This window comes from Podarcis cretensis (genome assembly GCF_951804945.1).
Source record: "Podarcis cretensis genome assembly, chromosome: Z".
Lineage (NCBI taxonomy): Eukaryota > Metazoa > Chordata > Lepidosauria > Squamata > Lacertidae > Podarcis > Podarcis cretensis.
In genome coordinates, this window is record NC_137184.1 from 13885679 (window position 1) to 13903712 (window position 18034).

At 41.6% G+C, this 18034-nt stretch overlaps 1 protein-coding gene across 6 annotated transcripts in view; it reads right to left on the minus strand.

The window, feature by feature from the left end:
- The window catches only part of MED27 (mediator complex subunit 27), a 171616-nt gene that overhangs the window by 96549 nt on the left and 57033 nt on the right, over positions 1-18034 (minus strand). For all 6 annotated transcript variants that reach the window (XR_013835008.1, XM_079962574.1, XM_079962576.1 and 3 more), the window contains one exon: positions 14076-14206. Coding sequence is in view for 5 of the 6 variants with exons in the window: in XM_079962574.1 (XP_079818700.1) it covers positions 14076-14206 (131 nt within the window). In the remaining variant the exon portion in view is untranslated. The remainder of the gene's footprint in view (positions 1-14075; positions 14207-18034) is intronic.

An 18034-nucleotide genomic window follows, 5' to 3' on the forward strand; every position in this document is an offset into this window, starting at 1 on the left:
ATTCTATTCTACTAAGTTCCACTCAGAGCAGATCCACTCAAATTAATAGACCTTAGTTAGCCATCTGCTCCATGTAGGACTAGCACTGGATACAACCCCAGGGTCTTTTACACCAGGCCCAAGAACCCCTTGCCTTTCTTCTTCTTATTATTTTTTTAACTTTTTAAAAAACAAAAACTATGTTGCTTACAGGGCAGCTTCCCCTCTGAAAGTCTGCCTAATTTTGCATCCACATATATGTATGTATGCAAAATTGCATCATAGGCATGTTCCCTGAGTCCTTTAAGGGCCAGTAGGGTCTCCTGCTTTTAGCCATCTTGATGCATGGCTAGCTTCTATTATTCTGTTACAACTTCTTGCTACAAGTATTTGCTAATGCACTAGATTTGTGATTTAGGAACACCTGCCTTATTCTGAAACAGAGCCTTGATCTATCTAGCTTACTACAGCTTACACCAGTCTTTCTCAACCTTGGGTCCCTAGATGATGTTGGACTACAATGCCCACCATCCCTAGCTAGCCAGACCAGTGGTCAGGGATGATGGGAGTTATAGTTCAATTGGAGATCCAAGTCTCAGAAGAGCTAATCTACTCTGACAGGTAGAGGCTCTCCAGGGTTTCAGGCAGAAAGTCTCTTCCAGCCCTATTTGAGATGTCACTGGAAATTGAATCAGGGGCCTTCTGCATACAAAGCATGTGCTCTGCCATTGAACTATGGCCCCTTCAAGAAATAAAAAAACAGGTCTCATTTTCATGTATTGGAACTAATGTACTTTTCCTGCCGATTTCACCTCCAACTCCTCCCCCCCCCCCCACGGACAACAGTAAATGTTTATTTTACTAGAGATAATCATAAGCTACAGCAACTGTCATAGACTCCTTTCCCATCAATCTTGATTGATTAGGTATGGCTCTTTATATGAAGGGAAAAAAACACTTTGTAAGAAAATGTGTAGTGGTGCAATACGTGAATGGAAGTTAAAAATGAAATGTGAATATGGCTGAAGATCAGTATTATTCTGTAATAGGGAAAAGAAGATTAGAAGAATCTCTGGCACCAGATATATACCCACACACTGAGCTTTTTGTAAGGAGATTAATCACACCCTAAATAAAAAATAGTAAAAATCATCATCATCATCATCATCATCTTAAACTAGTAAAAGTCTCATACAGCAAAAGAAGGTTGGCTTGGTAGAATGTTAAAGCATTAAAGAGCCACAAGTGGGAAGACAGGTACACAATGGCTCTGCATAGTATTCTGCAGCTATGAAGCCCAAGGGATAAAAGTGGCAGTCTGGCTTCCTCTGAAGGCTGCAATTGGAATAAATTATGCAAACATGATGTGAATGGGTGTAATCTGTTCTTAAGCACTTCAGAAGAGCCTTGCTGGATCAGACCAAAGGTCCATCTAGTCCACCATGCTGCTCTCACAATAGCCAACCACATGCCAAGCCTGCAAGCAGGACCTGAGTGCAAGAGCACTCTCCCCACTTGCGATTCCAAGTACGGTAACTGGTATACAGATGCATAATGTCTCTGGTACTGGAGGCAATATATGGTCATCCTCCATTAATTCATCCTCCATGAATAATCCCCTTTTAAAGCCATCCATGATGGTGGCCATCACTACCTCTTACTACATATACTTTATTATGCCAGGGGCCAGAAAGGAGGCTGGGGGGAAGTCAGCAATCATGAGAGCCAGTTGTACAGTGGAAAGTGTTGAGCTAGGACAAGCCACTCAAAATGTTGCTAGACTAAACTCACATCATCCCTCAACACACTGACTGGGGCTAATGGATTGTTACAGATTCCCCATTTTTGGACTTGGGAGAGCTTGATTCAGAGCTTGATTCATTTTTGTTGCCTGTGGCCTGGCCCTGCTCAACTAAGCTAGCCTCAGAGCATTTTTGTGAGAGTAAAATGGCATGGGGAGATTGGAGAGAAGAGACAGAATTAAGTCTTGATCTCCTTCAAAAGAGGGCAGGATAAAAATGTGGTAATAATGCACCATAGGTAGCAGGAATAAAAGAGGGAGGGGAGAGAGTGAGGGAGGCAGGTAGGTAGATGGATGTGAAGGATTTAAATAAGTCTTTGCCAGTTTTGGTTTTGAATATAACTTGCACCAGCCCCAGCCAGCGTGATCCTAGGAACCATGCCAAATGAAGATGGCCCGTATCTCTGGAGGCCACATTTTCAATCAGCCACACAGTAACATCTGCATTAGAGGTAACCAGGGACTAAGATACTGCAGTGACAAGTACCATGCACTTACCTGTCTAAATATGGAACATTCTTAAAGTTCTTGTGTTTACTTTAGAATCAACTGAAGGAGAGGTCAAAGGACAAAATTTAACAGGAGCAGCATTAAGGAATAACATTACTACTGCAATGAAAAGCACCAAGTGGCACCCACAGGGAAGTGGCATGGCTGCCTTGTAGAATGGACATATTTTTGACCATGTATATTCTGTGTTATACTTCATTCTCACCTAACAGCTTTAACTCTCCTAACAGTTTTAAGCCAGTGGTTCCCAATTAGAGAAGTACTGTGAACCCCGTTTTTCAAAAGCTAAGGCATTGAATTCCTACTTTTGAAAATGTTGATATCTCTGTAGTAGTTTTTGTTATGTGAATAGTGCCACCATACCGTCCCATGTGCAAAACATGTGCAAAACATGTCCCAGTGCAAAACTGAGGTGCACATCTTCCAGGCCATGCTCCCATGAGTCACATGACCCATGTGAGAGCACAACCCTCAAAAACGTGATGTCCTGGACAGGTGGTGTGTATATGCCATTTGTGACCACTGTTTTAAACTATAAATTTATTTGCAATATTTTATACTGCGCTGTGTGGACTGCTTGTTTTATGCTGTACAGTGGAACCTCTGGTAGCGAACGTGATCCATGTGGGAGGCATGTTCGTAACCCACAGTGTTTGCAACGCACAGCGCCACGTCTGTGCATGCGCGGGTCGCAATTTGGCGTTTCTGCGCATGCGCAAAGCATGAGTTAGTGTTTCTGCACATGCGCGAGTGCTGAAACCCAGAAGTAATCCGTTTCGATACTTCTGGGTTTGGCGCGGTGTGCAACCCGAAAACGCGTAACCTGAAGCATCTGTAACCCGAGGTACCACTGTATTTATTTCTTTACATTTAAGATGATTTGCCATTTTCGTCTCCTTTTTAAGTGATATGTTGTAAATTGCTCTGGGGCCCAGCCTTTTGATAAAGTGTCATGCAAACAGATGGTAATGCTCTACTATCAACTACACTATGGGAAGGAATCCATGAGATGCTGGCAAGCAGTGAACACATCAGGCACCTCATCCTGTTCCGCAGAACTGTCCTCTCCTCTACAGGCTGGTATTTCATTTTAAGTGTCTTTTACTTTGTCCCTTGCCTGCTTGGATCTTGGGATCATCTTCAAAGACTCTTCCCCAGGGTCACCACCAAGTGAAGCGCAATGGATGAGTAACTGTTTATCAGGATCAGCCTCTTAAGACTATTCTGAAATAAATAGTAATTTATTTTAGTGGTGAGGGCTTATGGCTTTTCTTTAAAGTGTTTTTTTTTTAAGTGAATGCTATGGCTTTGCATTAATAAGTGATAATGAAAATCAATTGCTTGATACTGAACACAACTCCTGAGAAATTCAGATTAAGCCAGGCTCTGCAAATTGTTTTTTCTCTCCTTTGTAATGAAATTACGCCACCTAGTACGTAGCTGGTAACAAGAGAGGAGGACTATAAGACTTTTAAGAATGGAAACGGGACTCTAAATCCAAACTGCTGCTTAGAGTCACACAAGGGGCTCAGGTGAACCTAGCAGAATTTGCCATCTCAGTTTATTTTCAAATATCAGACGACACACCGGCCTCTCTTGATTTCAAATGCAGTTTGTCATATTCCATGGGGAGATGCCATTTGAGATCCAATGAGTACAATTTTGTTTGTTTGTTTGTATGTCGCTCACATAACTTATTTCATGGTTCTTTGGCATCTGGTGAAAAGGCTATTATTTGCATAGATGCTAACACAGTTCCACTGTCTATTTATTCATTTAAAAGTAATTTTTGCCTAGAATGGCATTTTCTGTCAGTGTCCACACACCCCAAATGTACAAGTTAAACCAGGCTGCCAACTTTTTGGGACCAGTGGGCACATTTCAAATTTTGATGAAGTGCTGGGGGTGCCATCATCAGATAGCTGCTATGGGGTGTGTGGGAGTATGACATAAAACAAATTGAGAGAGAAAGCCACTCCCAACAACTTTATGCTTACCATGGCAAGTCAGCTATGCCCTCATGGTCCTCACTGAGACCACACATGCACATACACACTGACGGTGTTGCTGTCTAGTAACAATAGGAAGCATTCATAAACTCATAGAGGTGGAATGGACCTCAAGGGTCATCAAGTTCAACCCTCTGCAATGCAGGAATCTCAACTACAGCATCCAAGACAGATGACCATTCACCTCTGCTTAAAAACCTCTAATGAAGGTACCATTTAAAAAACGCAAGGTACTCATACCAAACTCACTCTCATTTCACACCAATCACATAGAGGCCATCTGCACATTTTGCCCCATAACTTTCTTTCTAGGAGGGCTAGAGACATTTTTTTAAATGAAAGCTCAGGGTGTGGGGTACCTGCTTAGGAGTATTAGTGAAAACATTTACAGATGCTATGGTTCGTGTAGGTGCTGGGCTGGCAACCCCAAGTTAAACATTACACTGGGCCATCCCATTATGCCAGTTTCATCTTTAAGTAATGTGTTTCATTTTACCAATTATATGACTATGCAGAGAGTAAACACATTTTTTAAAAAGTAGGTAACAAGCCTGTGGCACAGGCAGCAGGACTTTGCTTTACTGTTAGTTCTAAACAAGGAGGTCTCTAGCCCCAATTATAGCAGACTCAGGCTTTTGCTGCTGCCTATCTCTTCAGAGCTGTGATGTTGCCTGATCTCAACAGAATGAGTAGGTAGATTGCTCCAAGGAATGAACACACAATGTAGTTTGTCTTAGAGGAGCACTCCCAATTACTCTGGGTGTGGCTTGAAATGTGCTGACCAAAATTATGTAGAAGATTTCAGGGATGGGTGATTCCATATCAAGTGATCCATATTTTTTACCTCATGCCACCCAATTTTCTTAATATTTTGTACACTTGTTGAATGATCAAAACTAAGTTTATATCTAAAATTTTTTTTAATCTCATCCTGTTTTTGAGTTATGTGGGTTTGATTATTATTATTTTTTAATGACAATTTTGGCCTTGCCAAAAACTACACAAAAACCTTACAGTGGTTCTCAACCTGTAGGTCCTCAGATGTTGTTGGACTACAACTTCCATCATCCCTGAGCTCTGGCCTTGCTAGCTAGGGGTGATGGGAGTTGTAGTTCAACAACATATGGGGACCCACATGTTGAGAAAGCTGCCTTAAAAGCTCAGTCAATAACTGAAATATTTCAAAACAAAAAATAACAATTTTCAGAACTTCAGAATTTCATGGGCTTTAATATGATATGTCACATGATGGGCTTACTTTAAATTTTAAAGTTAAGTTACAAAATTTTAAATTTTAAAAAGTGATTAAAAATAATAATATGATTTAAAATTTCCTATTTTTATTATTATTTAATATTTCCAAGAGCCACCTGCAAAATTTCATCTTGGAATCTGAATGGGATCACATTCAAAAATGGGATGAAAAAAAAACACTTTTAGATATAAACTGAGTTTTTATCATTCAACTAACGTACAAAATATTAAGAAAATTAGATGACACGAGGTAAAAAATATGGATCACTCAATATGGAATGACCCAGATGCCCATTCCCTTCAGGGATTGCAAGTAGGAAACCCCATAATTCATGGAACAGTGGTAGTGTTACTGCTGATACAGTCTTCTTCCCCCACTCCCTTTTTTTAAAAAAAGAAAACCTGAAAAGAAACAATCACTTGTGGTTGAAATCCACACTCAATACACCAGGTTCATCACTATCCTTCTCTCAAATTCTAGACAACTTCCTTCTTGATAGCTGCAGAAGAAAATACAGCCAAAAAAGCCACAATGTATTCTGAACCTTGCAGCTTGCTGGGCAAGGTTAAAGCAATCTACAAAAAAACTGCTGATTGGCAACTGAAGTGCATTTCACAATCTCTGCAGAACAAAACAAAACAACATTCCACACAAGGCCAGATGAACAGGAGTTAAGTGTAGATATTCATTTCTAGTAATACTAGAAGAAAAGGAATTAAGTTTGCTCTTTGTTGAGAACTAATTCTCATTGGGGGTCAAATTCTGAATAGGGAAAGGGCTGATATGAGTCAAAATACTGAAAGGTCTCTTTAAACTTTTCTTCCCCACTGTGAGAACATTAGCCAATCAGCTTTGATACTGATGTAATGCAAGAGTTCTCCGAGCTATTACTTTACATCTATTTATACTCCTATTTTCAAGTTCTCTTACTTCAACGTAACAGCAACCAACTGAAAACTCAGACTGAGCCACTGCTCTTGTTCCCCATATAGGGAACACGAGGGAAGGTGAGAGTGTTACCAACAATTCACCTGCGTTACTGATGATGACAGGCGTATAAATGGGGGATTATATTCTCTCTCTCTCTCTCTCTCTCTCTCTCTCTCTCTCACACACACACACACACATATATAAAATATGCGCATACTGTGGGAGGATAGATAAACAGAAGCACTGGAGAGCCAGACTTGGTCTCTAGGATACCAGTTGCCAATCCTGGTTTTTACACCATTTATACAGTCCTCATTACTTTGGCTGCAGACACACCATACATTGAAAGTGCATGGCTTGGCGTATGGTGTGCATGCATCCTTTGTCATGACACTCTAAGTTAAAATAAGGGCCTGAAAAGGCAAATACCATACTGTTAAACCAGTATCAGTGCTAGGGAAGTGCACTCATTTCACGACTAATGGAAAACTGAATTGAGCAGGAATTATTTGATCAAATTTGCATCCATCCTGAAATGAATGTACAAAGGAACATTCCTATTACAGTGGTACTTCGGATTACATATGCTTCAGGTTACAGACTCCGCTAACCCAGAAATAGTACCTTGGGTTAAGAACTTTGCTTCAGGATGAGAACAGAAACTGAATTGAGCAGGAATTATTTGATCAAATTTGTATCCATCCTGAAATGAATGTACAAAGGAACATTCCTATTACAGTGGTACCTCGGGTTACATACGCTTCAGGTTACAGACTCCGCTAACCCAGAAATAGTACCTCGGGTTAAGAACTTTGCTTCAGGATGAGAACAGAAATTGGGTGGCGGCGGCAGCAGGAGGCCCCATTAGCTAAAGTGGTGCTTCAGGTTAAGAACAGTTTCAGGTTAAGAACGGACCTCCAGAACAAATTAAGTTATTAACCCAAGTTACCACTGTAGATATATTTGGAGGAGGATCAGAAGAGGGCAATCAAAATAACAGAGAGAAAGGTGCAACTCCCCCTCTGCATTTGGAGGCAGTTAATACTTCTGAATACTAGTTGCTGGAAACTGCAGGAGGGGACAGTGGTCTTGTACTCAGATCCTACTTGTGAGTGCACCACAGGCATCTGGTTGGCCACCGTGGGAAAAGAATGTGGGACTAGATGGGCCACTGGCCCAATCCAGCAGGGCTCTTCTGCTCTTTATTTATTGCTACTTCTGGCCACTATTATCCCCCAGAGAGTCCAAACACAGCATTGCTGTGGGACACTTGGTGAGAAAGTGTCAGGGATTGCCTGAAACCAGTGATCAAACTGGAATATATCACTGAGATTATCTGCAGGAGTGTCTATAGTCATTCTCCAAACTGGTGAGACACATTTGACAACAAGAAACGTAGCCTTTAGCTTCATATGCCTAGTCCTGTGGAACGCCCTACCAATGGAGATTCAGCAGGTGCCTTCTGTGCTAACTTTTTAAAACCTGCTGGGGAAAATTCTATTCTGCCAGGCCTATGCAGGCAATTAAGAGTCTCTCACCCACAATGGTTTATTGATGTTGTTTTAAATTCTTTTTGCTTTTAACTTGTTTTTAACTTTTAATGATTTATTGTATAATTTTATGTTTTTATGTTGTAAACCACTTTGAAATATTTTTATGATACAACAGTATATAAATATTTTTATAAATAAGCAAATAAATAAGAATAGGAGCTCTCACATTTTTTTATGGCAGCTGCCTCCTCCCTTCTCCCCAACCTCAGAATGGTAACTGTTGAGTTCTGCTCCTCTGCTGATATAGGCAGTTGCAACAAAACACTTTTTAAAAGAAAAAGAGGCAAAATCTTGAATAATGAGTCTTGGATACAGTCTGAAGGTGCATGAGGCCACCACTTTGCTGAAGCTATGCAGGTCAGAGTGTGGTCAGTGCCAGAATGGGTGACCGCTTGGGAACCATGTGTATGCTACCTTGGGCTCTATGATTGAAGAAAGGTGGACTATAAATGTAAGAAGATAAAATAATATTGAAACAAGCCAAAAAAAAAAAAAAGATAAGCAATGAAGGCAACACAAAATGAATGAGATTTCAACAAAGGAAATCTGAGATGAGCAAAATGCAATCTGGGAAGAAAAAGATGTATTGCACATTCCTAACAATGACATCACAAGACTGAATGCAGAAAAAGACACACTTCCAGCTTGTATTTCTTTTCTGGAGCAGAGCCAGTTGCTAATTCATTACCTTGAAAAAGTAATACTAAAGGAGTCGTGTGATAAACTAGCAAGAGTGAGGATATTGGGGATGTCTCTTGTATTGAAAGTTATTGGAAAATGATCTCTTCCTTATTAATGCAATTCCCATCATGTACAAAAAGGTATCTCTATGTTTGAGAATGCACACAGTATTTTAATCTTTAATTATATTAACTCTTCTAGGGAGAAGCACAAACCCAGGTCTCTGGATTATTTCTTTATTGCATATCATCTCTATGGTATTTAATGAATATTGTTACTTAATGCAGCATTTGCCAGTAAGGGAGAAAGAGCAAAATTTGCGTAATACTAAGGAAATTTGAAGCAGCTGAAATTATTGCTACGTACATTTCACCTCACTCACTCTCTTGAAAAGTTTTAATAGCAACCTTTGATTTGCTTAGTATTAATTGACCACCTTCTTGCTGCACAGCAAATCTTACTGCACTGTCCACATCTATACATAAGACTACAAAGATTCTCCACTGCACTTTAAGACAGAGGTTTTCAATCTTTCTGAGTCCACAGCTGCCTTGACCAACTACATTCTTTCTGTAGTTCCCCCTCGGCCTGTCTGAGAGCAGTGTAGCCCCCTCCAAACCAAGGGCAAGGAACTAGAGTTCCCGTCCGGCACATTGGTTGGCAATGTCATCCCCCCCCCAGCTCCCCTCCTCCAGCTTGCACGAGCTGGAGATGGGCGGGGGCTCCTTTAAACCTCTCCATTCAGGGGCACACAGCTGCTTGCTCCTCAAGAGAGACATTGGGGCTCGCTCAGCTGGGGGGCGGGAGCCGTCCTGCCCCCCAGTTGAGCAGCACAAACAAGCTGTGTTTGTCCCTGCCTGCGAAGCATTGCAGTGAAAGTGCCTTAGCTCCTGTGGTTAGAGCTGTGGCAGTTTCACCCTGCGCCTCATGGGCTGGGGCCAATGCAGTTTGTTTCAACATCGTGTTGTACTGTCAGATCGCAATGTTTGTCTGGTGATATATTGTGATGTTGAAATCCTAACATCGTCCAGCCCTACTCCCCACCCAAGCCCCTTATTGAAGCCGTGTGCTCCTCCCCATTAGCCTGTTTTAGTTTTTGCTGCCATGCTTCGTCTTAAGCCAGCTAACTTGCGCAACAGCCAAATGGTGGATATGTCAGTCACCAAACCTGGTGACAAGACATGGCTGCTTGGTTGCAAGTGGACTATGGCCAGTCGCAAAACACGGCTGGCGAATGGGGAACGTAGAACACTGGATGTACCTTGTCATACTAACAGGAACTAAGGGCAATGTCAAAATTTAAGCAGCATGGGGGAAAGCCACATGATAAAAAGTTTCCGTCCTCCCTCCTTTCCCCAAAATGTGTTTAGGCCCCTGCAGTAAATCAAGCTGTCAACCAGAGAACCCTGAGCAACTGAAAAATCTGTTTTCTCAAAGAAGGTCCAAAGGGATAAGAAGTGCTCCCCCATTTTTAAGCAATTATTTAATTTTAGTGGTTCTTCTATTTTTCTTGACAGTCTAACAAAGAATAATGAGCCAACTGGAGATAAAGAAAAACCACTAACAAAATTATGTGACCCGCTGAGCCTACTCTGCAGCCAGGAAAAGTCCCACTAATGGCAATCTCTCAGCAACCAAGTGTTTGAAGCTAAAGGGAAGCCAGACAACAATAAAAAGTTGCTTCCGGAACTCTCTCCCATCACATTCACTTTTAACCTATCCTGGCATTTCTACTGGTTCCCCTACCTATACCTGGTAGCAAACTGGAGCTTTTGAAACATCTCAGAAGGTCAAGACAATGGAACAAAGTCTCCACTCAAGGTTAACAGCTTCAAAGTGGCTTTGAAGTATGCACAACACAATGCTAGGAAGGACTCATAAAGCCAATTTCACAAGGGGGGGGGGGTTAACTTTCTGGCACATCATGTTGCCTTAATCAATAATGCTGGGTGAAGTGTCATTTTTAACATCTACAATTCTCAAAGCAAGACTAATGCAGGTTGTGTAAAAGAGGTTTCCTAAGGCCCATATGGTTCATTAAAAAAATGGTGGAGGGTAAGGCTTTTGCAATGGCTAGCAGTCATAATGACTATGTTACCTCCAATATGAGAAATGATATGCCACTGAATACTAGTGGCTGGGAAGCAGGAGAGGACTATTGCACTTGTGACCTGCTTGTAGACTTCCCAGATGCATTTAGCTGGTCACTATGAGAACAGGATGTTGGACAAGAAGGGTCTTTGGCCTGATCCAACAGGGCTAACTCTCCTATGGAAGGCTAACTCTCCTATGGAAATCTACTGCTCCCATTTTACAAAAAGAAAAATAACTCTTTATCATGCATAAAATATTTACCACATGACTATTATCCAGTACTTTAACCTATATTAAGAATGGTATAGCTATATAATGCATTATTGTTACTATGCATACCTATCCAGTCAATACTACCCTCCATACCATGTGAAATCATCAACCCTTGCATATAAGGGCCTCTGTCCCAAGTATCACATCCATAACTTGAGGATGCACCACAATCTCACCTTTTCCAAGCCTCTGGCTGATAAGTTAATTGCCCTCTTATCCACGCCCATAGCATAACTGATCTTCCTGGCAGCTGGTATTTTTTATTTCTCCTTCCCCTTTGAATATGCCAATTCAGTTTTAGTCTGGAGTTATGGTGCAATGGTCTTCACACAAACTCTCTATATGGTATTTCCATGTATTTCCTTTAATACTTTAATACTTAAAAAGATAGTGGACTATACTACTGTCTAGAAAACCAGCCTTTAACAGACTTGGAACTAGGCAGTTTTGCCAAGGATGATTTGGCATGAAATGTGATGGGAATCTTGGATTCTTCTTTCAGATCAAGAGATCAGAACCACCCACTCAAGTAAAAGAGTAAACAGCTGCCAGAAAAGCCATATACAAATGGCTTTCCCACATAATTTTGTTCTTGGGCTGCAGAAAAATCCCTTTGACCTGAACTATACGAACAGATATGATATCATGCCAAGTGCCATTTCTAAATCATTTTTCCTTTGGAACAAATTAAAATAGATTAAGACACTGTAAATGAATCATAGAATTGCAGCACTGGAAGCGACCCTGAGCATCATCTAATTCAACCTGTTTGTGTAGTATCATATAATCATAGAACTAAAGAGTTGGAAGGGACTCCAAGGCTCATCTAGTCCCCTGCAATGCAGGACTAACTAAAGATTCCATAACAGATGACAGTTCAACCTCTGCTTAAAAACCTCCAAGGATGTAGAGTCCACAATCCCCTGAAGTAGTTCTTTCCACTGTTGAAAAGCGCTTACTGACAAAAAGTTCTTCCTGGTGTTTAGTTGGAATCCCCTTTCTTGTAACTTGAAGCTATTGGTTTGGGTCCTAACCACTGGAGCAGGAGAAAACAAGCTTGCTCCATCTTCCGTGGGACAGTCCTTTAAATATTTGAAGATGGCTTTCATATCTCCTCTCAGTCTTCAATTCTACAGGTAAACATACACAATCCATCAACAGAAATCGCGCCACGGTGGCGCGGCAGCAGCGGGAGGCCCCATTAGCTAAAATGGTGCTTCAGGTTAAGAACAGTTTCAGGTTAAGAACGGACCTCCAGAACGAATTAAGTACGTTACCAGAGGTACCACTGTTAACTCAATAGCACAAACTTTCCTTACATTAGATGAGGCTTCATTGCTTCACTGATTATAAGAAATCTGCTTAACACTCCTAAATACAACAAGGGCTAGGATTTCAAGTGTGCATTTGGCCCTTTTCTCAATCTCTGCAAGAATTTATCTGGCTCACTAAGTTCAACTATATAGATATTGTACAATGGTAAGATATCCAAATATCCATATGCAATTGCTTTCTGTTGCAACAGAGATGGTGGTAGGAGGCAATATTTACTTTTTCTTTCTATTAGTCTTTGTGCTAAGGACTTAGTTCTTCCTTTGGGTCTCCTGTGTCACATAACCATGCAGACTGGTGGCAAAGAGGATGCTGATTATCTCAAAACTAGACACTCAGCAGCACGGGTTTCATACCTGAATGAAAAAGCGTGCTTCTGAGAGAAGGGGGCTCAGAGCACCACACTAACGTCTTATGCATCATTTCTTATTGTGATAATTCCTCTATATATGTCACTAAATATTTTAAGAATTTGATTAATTTATAAGCTTTGTTGCATGGCGGTGGGGGTTTTTGTGCTTGGCATCAGAACCAGACTACGCAAATTGCTGATTGCTAAAGTCTTTATAGTTACTGAACTTAACTGCATGTAGCCTGCAAAAAGTGTCTGCATTCTAATATAAAATAAATATACAATAAACAAGCGGCCTGTATAAAGGTTATTTTTTAAAAAACACAACCGTTTAGATTTACAGAACCATACATTCAACTTCAGGTCTCTTGTTTCTTATCAGCAAGTGAAAAAAGAGGTTTGCCCATCCTATTTGTTTCATTGTGGATCCCCCCACCAAAAGTAAAGCCAAAGGCTGTGATTCAATTAACTATTTAGACAGATCCAAGCCATGCTCCTTCCTCACTCAATGCCTCAAGCATTAGATCAAGGCTGCTTTCAAGATCTCCAGAGCAGAACTGGAGGGAATACAGGCTCTTTGCCACAATCACATGAACAGCTTCCATCTCCCTCTGACCCAAAGCATCCTCAAAAACTTAAAAGCAGAAGTTGTCCCGTTCCTCATCTCGAGAACTTTTACCACCAAAGACTGGACTGGAACTACCAAGTCCCGGGAACCTCACCAGAAAAGCAATGCTCTGTATATATTTCCTTTTCAGAGAGTACCCAGAGGACATCTGATCAGCAAAAATCCAGTGTGACTTACGGCTGGTATGCCTGAAGGTCTACCATCTTTGTCTTCTCTTGCCCCAAGTTGAGTTTTAGGTTGGGGTGGGGTGGGGGGGCTTGGGTGGAAAGGATGGTTTTCCTCAACCTTTCAGGGAAAATGCTGGATGATCCTAAACACATTCCAATGTTTTTGAAAGCTCCCTAAAAAATTATTTAAAAGATTGCCAAGGTGCCTGGGTGTTTTCAGAAATTCATTTTTTCTTTGCAGGTTTTAGGGACAAAAATGGTGAATTACAGAACAGCAGCAGGTAGACACATATTGAACTTAAGTAAGTAAACTTGGCAGAACAGCTTTTACACTCCACCCTCCTCTCTCATTCTTTTAAAAATGTATTTAAATAGAATGTTATTGTACTGCAATTTCTCTCTCTCTCCCCCCCCCCTCTCTCTCTGCATGTGTGTGTGTTTGTTTGTTTGTTTGTGTGTGTGTATTCTCTTTCTCTCTTCTCCCCCCCCCCACTACACCTTTAGTACTTACTGAGGTGGAAGCACTAGGGTGGTAGGCTGGGCTTTCGGTCTCCGCTTGGCAGACACCCCCATTTGGTTGGCTGACCGTTTCAAAGACTGCTGATTCAGAAGACCAGACGCCAGCCCTGCATGGTACTGCAACTAGAAAAGAGGGAGAGAGGATATGGAATCAGTTAATAACCCTTTTCTTTGAAACATTTCACAAGTTTGGACTTTACATGCTACACATACATGATTGAGCTCAGAACCAAAACGTTTCCTTCAACAAAAGCACAGCTTGGGGCCTTTTAAGTTCTTCCTTTATAAAGCACAGTGGCAGTGGTGGGGGTGGGGGGTATGATGATCATTTACTGCATAGCATTTTATGATATTTTGGCAAACACTCCTACGCTTGTCTAGAGGTTACAGCACTTTCACAAGTGTGAACATGCCTGGGATATCAGCTGTCAGCTTAGGAGATGGCAATGAAATATTTTACAAGTATCTATCCAAATGCTCTTCATGCTTTTCACAGAGAGAGTCATCAAAAGACAGTTCAGGATTCTTACATTGTAAAAGTCAATTCTCCTTTTGTTCTTAGACAATGAACCCACAGCTGGCATTGACAAGACACAGGGGATCTCTATAGCTGAAAAGAAAGCAAAAATTATATTGGCCTAAGCCATGCATTCTGCCTATCCAACCAGCTTTATGATCCAGGAATTACAAGGCTACCTAGCATACCTTTGCTACAAGTATTAATTATTTTGAATAGAATAAATTTGAAGAAAGAAAAGACATCTCAAGAATTTTCTGAGGGCTAGTGGTAGCCTGCTGCAGCAAAGCCCACAAAGACTCCAGGGGCGCATTAAAAGCTAACAAATTTATTAGAATATATATTGTCATGGATTACAGTCTACCACCTCAGATGCATAAAGTGGTATAAAGAGGGGAGACAGGTGATCATGTAGGGTTTAATTGGCACAGAACTCAGTAGGACAACCAAGCTGAGGGGAAGAAGCACTTAAAAACACAAGCTAAGGGCAAATCCAAAATGGCACCACCACTTTGCTAAATTATCAATGGGACCCGCCAAAAATGCTGTGTTCACCTAAATGGTGATCACTGCAGTCAAACTGAGAGAAAAGAAGTCCAGGCGAACTTTTAGTTTTACTTTATATTCTCTGCTATAGGCAAATCTCTCCCTTTACCACTTACCTCACTAGGGAGATGGGGGAATAAAACTACATAAGTAATAGAGAAATAGCAAACAAGCAAACTGTGAGGGGGAAATCAAAGTAAAAATAGGGGTAAGTAAGCACAGCAAAGTAAACAGAAGAGGACAAAACAAAAAAAATTCCTTCCAGTAGCACCTTAAAGACCAACTAAGTTAGTTCTTGGTATGAGCTTTCGTGTGCATGCACACTTCTTCAGATACACTGAAACAGAAGTTTCCAGACCCTTCTATATAGTGAGAAGGTGGGGAGGGGTATTACTCAGAAGGGTGGTGGGAATGGGTGATTGGCAGATAGCTGTGATGAGCCTGTTGACGACTCTTAACGACTGCAATAGGTCTTACAGGAAAAAGCAAGGGGTGAGAAGGTGAAAAATGGCTTTGTCATGTATAATGAGATAAGAATCCAAGGTCTTTGTTCAGACCAGGACTCTCCATGGTTTTAAGTTTGGTGATAAGAAGAGGACAGTTGAAAATAAAAGAAAAAACAGTCCCACCACCCAAAAGTGAAATTACACTAGAGAAACACTAAGAATCCTGAGAAACTCAGTTGGACCCAACCTAATCCAGCCTTAGAGGGGATTGGTCTGGGGTATGGGATGGCTCCTTCCCCTGGAGAGGAGGCAGAAGACTGACAGGGCCTCTGCCTAATCTACTCAAGGGGAAGTGCCACCCCACATGTTAGCAATGTTAGCATACTCTGGCAAACTTTGGAGTTTCCTGAGCCCACCAATACCAATACTCTAGCTACTCAGTGACCCAATCTCTGGATCCAATCCTGTCAGTGCTGAGTCCACAATTATAAGGAGTGACAATGTTCTCCATAAGCTAAAGTAACAAACTAATCAGGGGAATGTGCACTGCACCTTTGCTGCCACAACCATCTGAGCATGGCCAACTTCTTTTCTGGCAGTATTTTACATGCCAATGGGGGGAAAAACACCCTCCCTTGTGCTGCTCTTTGCAAAATGCTTAGCAGAGCTGGACATCTTAAAGGCCTTCTGGTCCCAAATTTTGAGAAAACCATGCCAATTACAAGTCCACTTTCTGCAGATCACTGCACATTTCTTGCCTAGAGCGCTCAATCAAATAAGGAAATAAGGGCTGAGTATTTGACTGGTCCAAAGAAAATTAATTGATTGGTCAAGTTTCAGAACATTTTGTACAACACAAAAAATCCCACAACAACCAAAATCAGTTATGATAATTTGCAGGTCACTCATATTTAATCGGGACGCGGCTGGCGATGTGGGTTAAACCACAGAGCCTAGGACTTGCCAATCAGAAGGTCGGCGGTTTGAATCCCCACGACTGGGTGAGCTCCCATTGCTCAGTCCCTGCCCTTGCCAACCTAGCAGTTCGAAAGCACATCAAAGTGCAAGTAGATAAATAGGTACCACTCCGGTGGAAAGGTAAACGGCGTTTCCGTGCGCTGCTCTGGTTTGCCAGAAGCGGCTTCGTCATGCTGGCCACATGACCCGGAAGCTGTACGCCGGCTCCCTCGGCCAATAAAGCGAGATGAGCGCCGCAACCCCAGAGTCGGCCACGACTGGACCTAATAGTCAGGGGTCCCTTTACCTTTTACATATTTAATCACAAAAGATAGTCATTTGAAATAATGACATTAAATAATTGTACCATTAAAGTAATTGATAAGTTGTAATATGGCGCGGGTGGCGCTGTGGTCTAAACCACAGAGCCTAGCGCTTGCTAATCAGAAGGTCGGCGGTTCGAATCCCTGCACTGGCGTGAGCTCCTGTTGCTCGGTCCCAGCTCCTGCCAACCTAGCAGTTCAAAAGCACCCCAAAAAAGGGCAAGTAGATAAATAGGTACCGCTCCAGCAGGAAGGTAAACAGCGTTTCCATGCGCTGCTCTGATTCGCCAGAAGCGGCTTAGTCATGCTGGCCACAGGACCCGGAAGCTGTACGTCGGCTCCCTCGGCCAGTAAAGCAAGATGAGCGCCGCAACCCCAGAGTCATCTGTGACTGGACCTAATGGTCAGGGGTCCCTTTACCTTTACTAATATGGTTACCTTCCTTTTAAAAAAAAAGTTATCCAAGGGGACAAAGGAAGATGGACAAAGCTTATCAGAAACATTACGGGGAAGATATAAGAAATCATGCATTTCATATATGGCAGCAGAGTTGTAAGACCAAGTAAGTCTGTCGATCCAATGTGTCCCAAATAGCCACAGACTTGTTGAATCCCATCAAGGGTCCATCGAGTTCAGCACTATGCTTTGAACAGGTGCCTCCGGGAAGCAAGGTGTCTTATTATCCAGCACCTGTTATTCAAAGTTAAATTGTTTTGCTGAAATGGTCCCTTTAAGTCAAAGGTGGGGAAGTTGTAGCCCTGGAGATGTTGCCATATTAAACATCATCCGTAACCATGTGCTGTCAGCCAGGGTTGATTGGAGTTGGGAGTTTTCAGAAAACACTCTACAAATTAATGACACCATCCAGCAAAGAGCAAACTGTCTGTATTAGAACATACCATTCTGCATCATAACAACTTTCTGGTTTTCTTGACCCATTTACCATGTGATCTAGACAATGATACAAAGATGTATAGCATTCTTAATAGAAGTGGAGTTACTCTCTGCTAGAGAGGACTGGGTATCATTTCACTCTAGCATGCTCATCTTAGGCCAATGAATTTTGCTAAAATTTGTTTTTCTCCCACAGATTCCTTAAATAAAAATCAATGAATGCAAGGGACAGTACATGTTTGAAAGACAATGTTTCAAAATGTCAAGC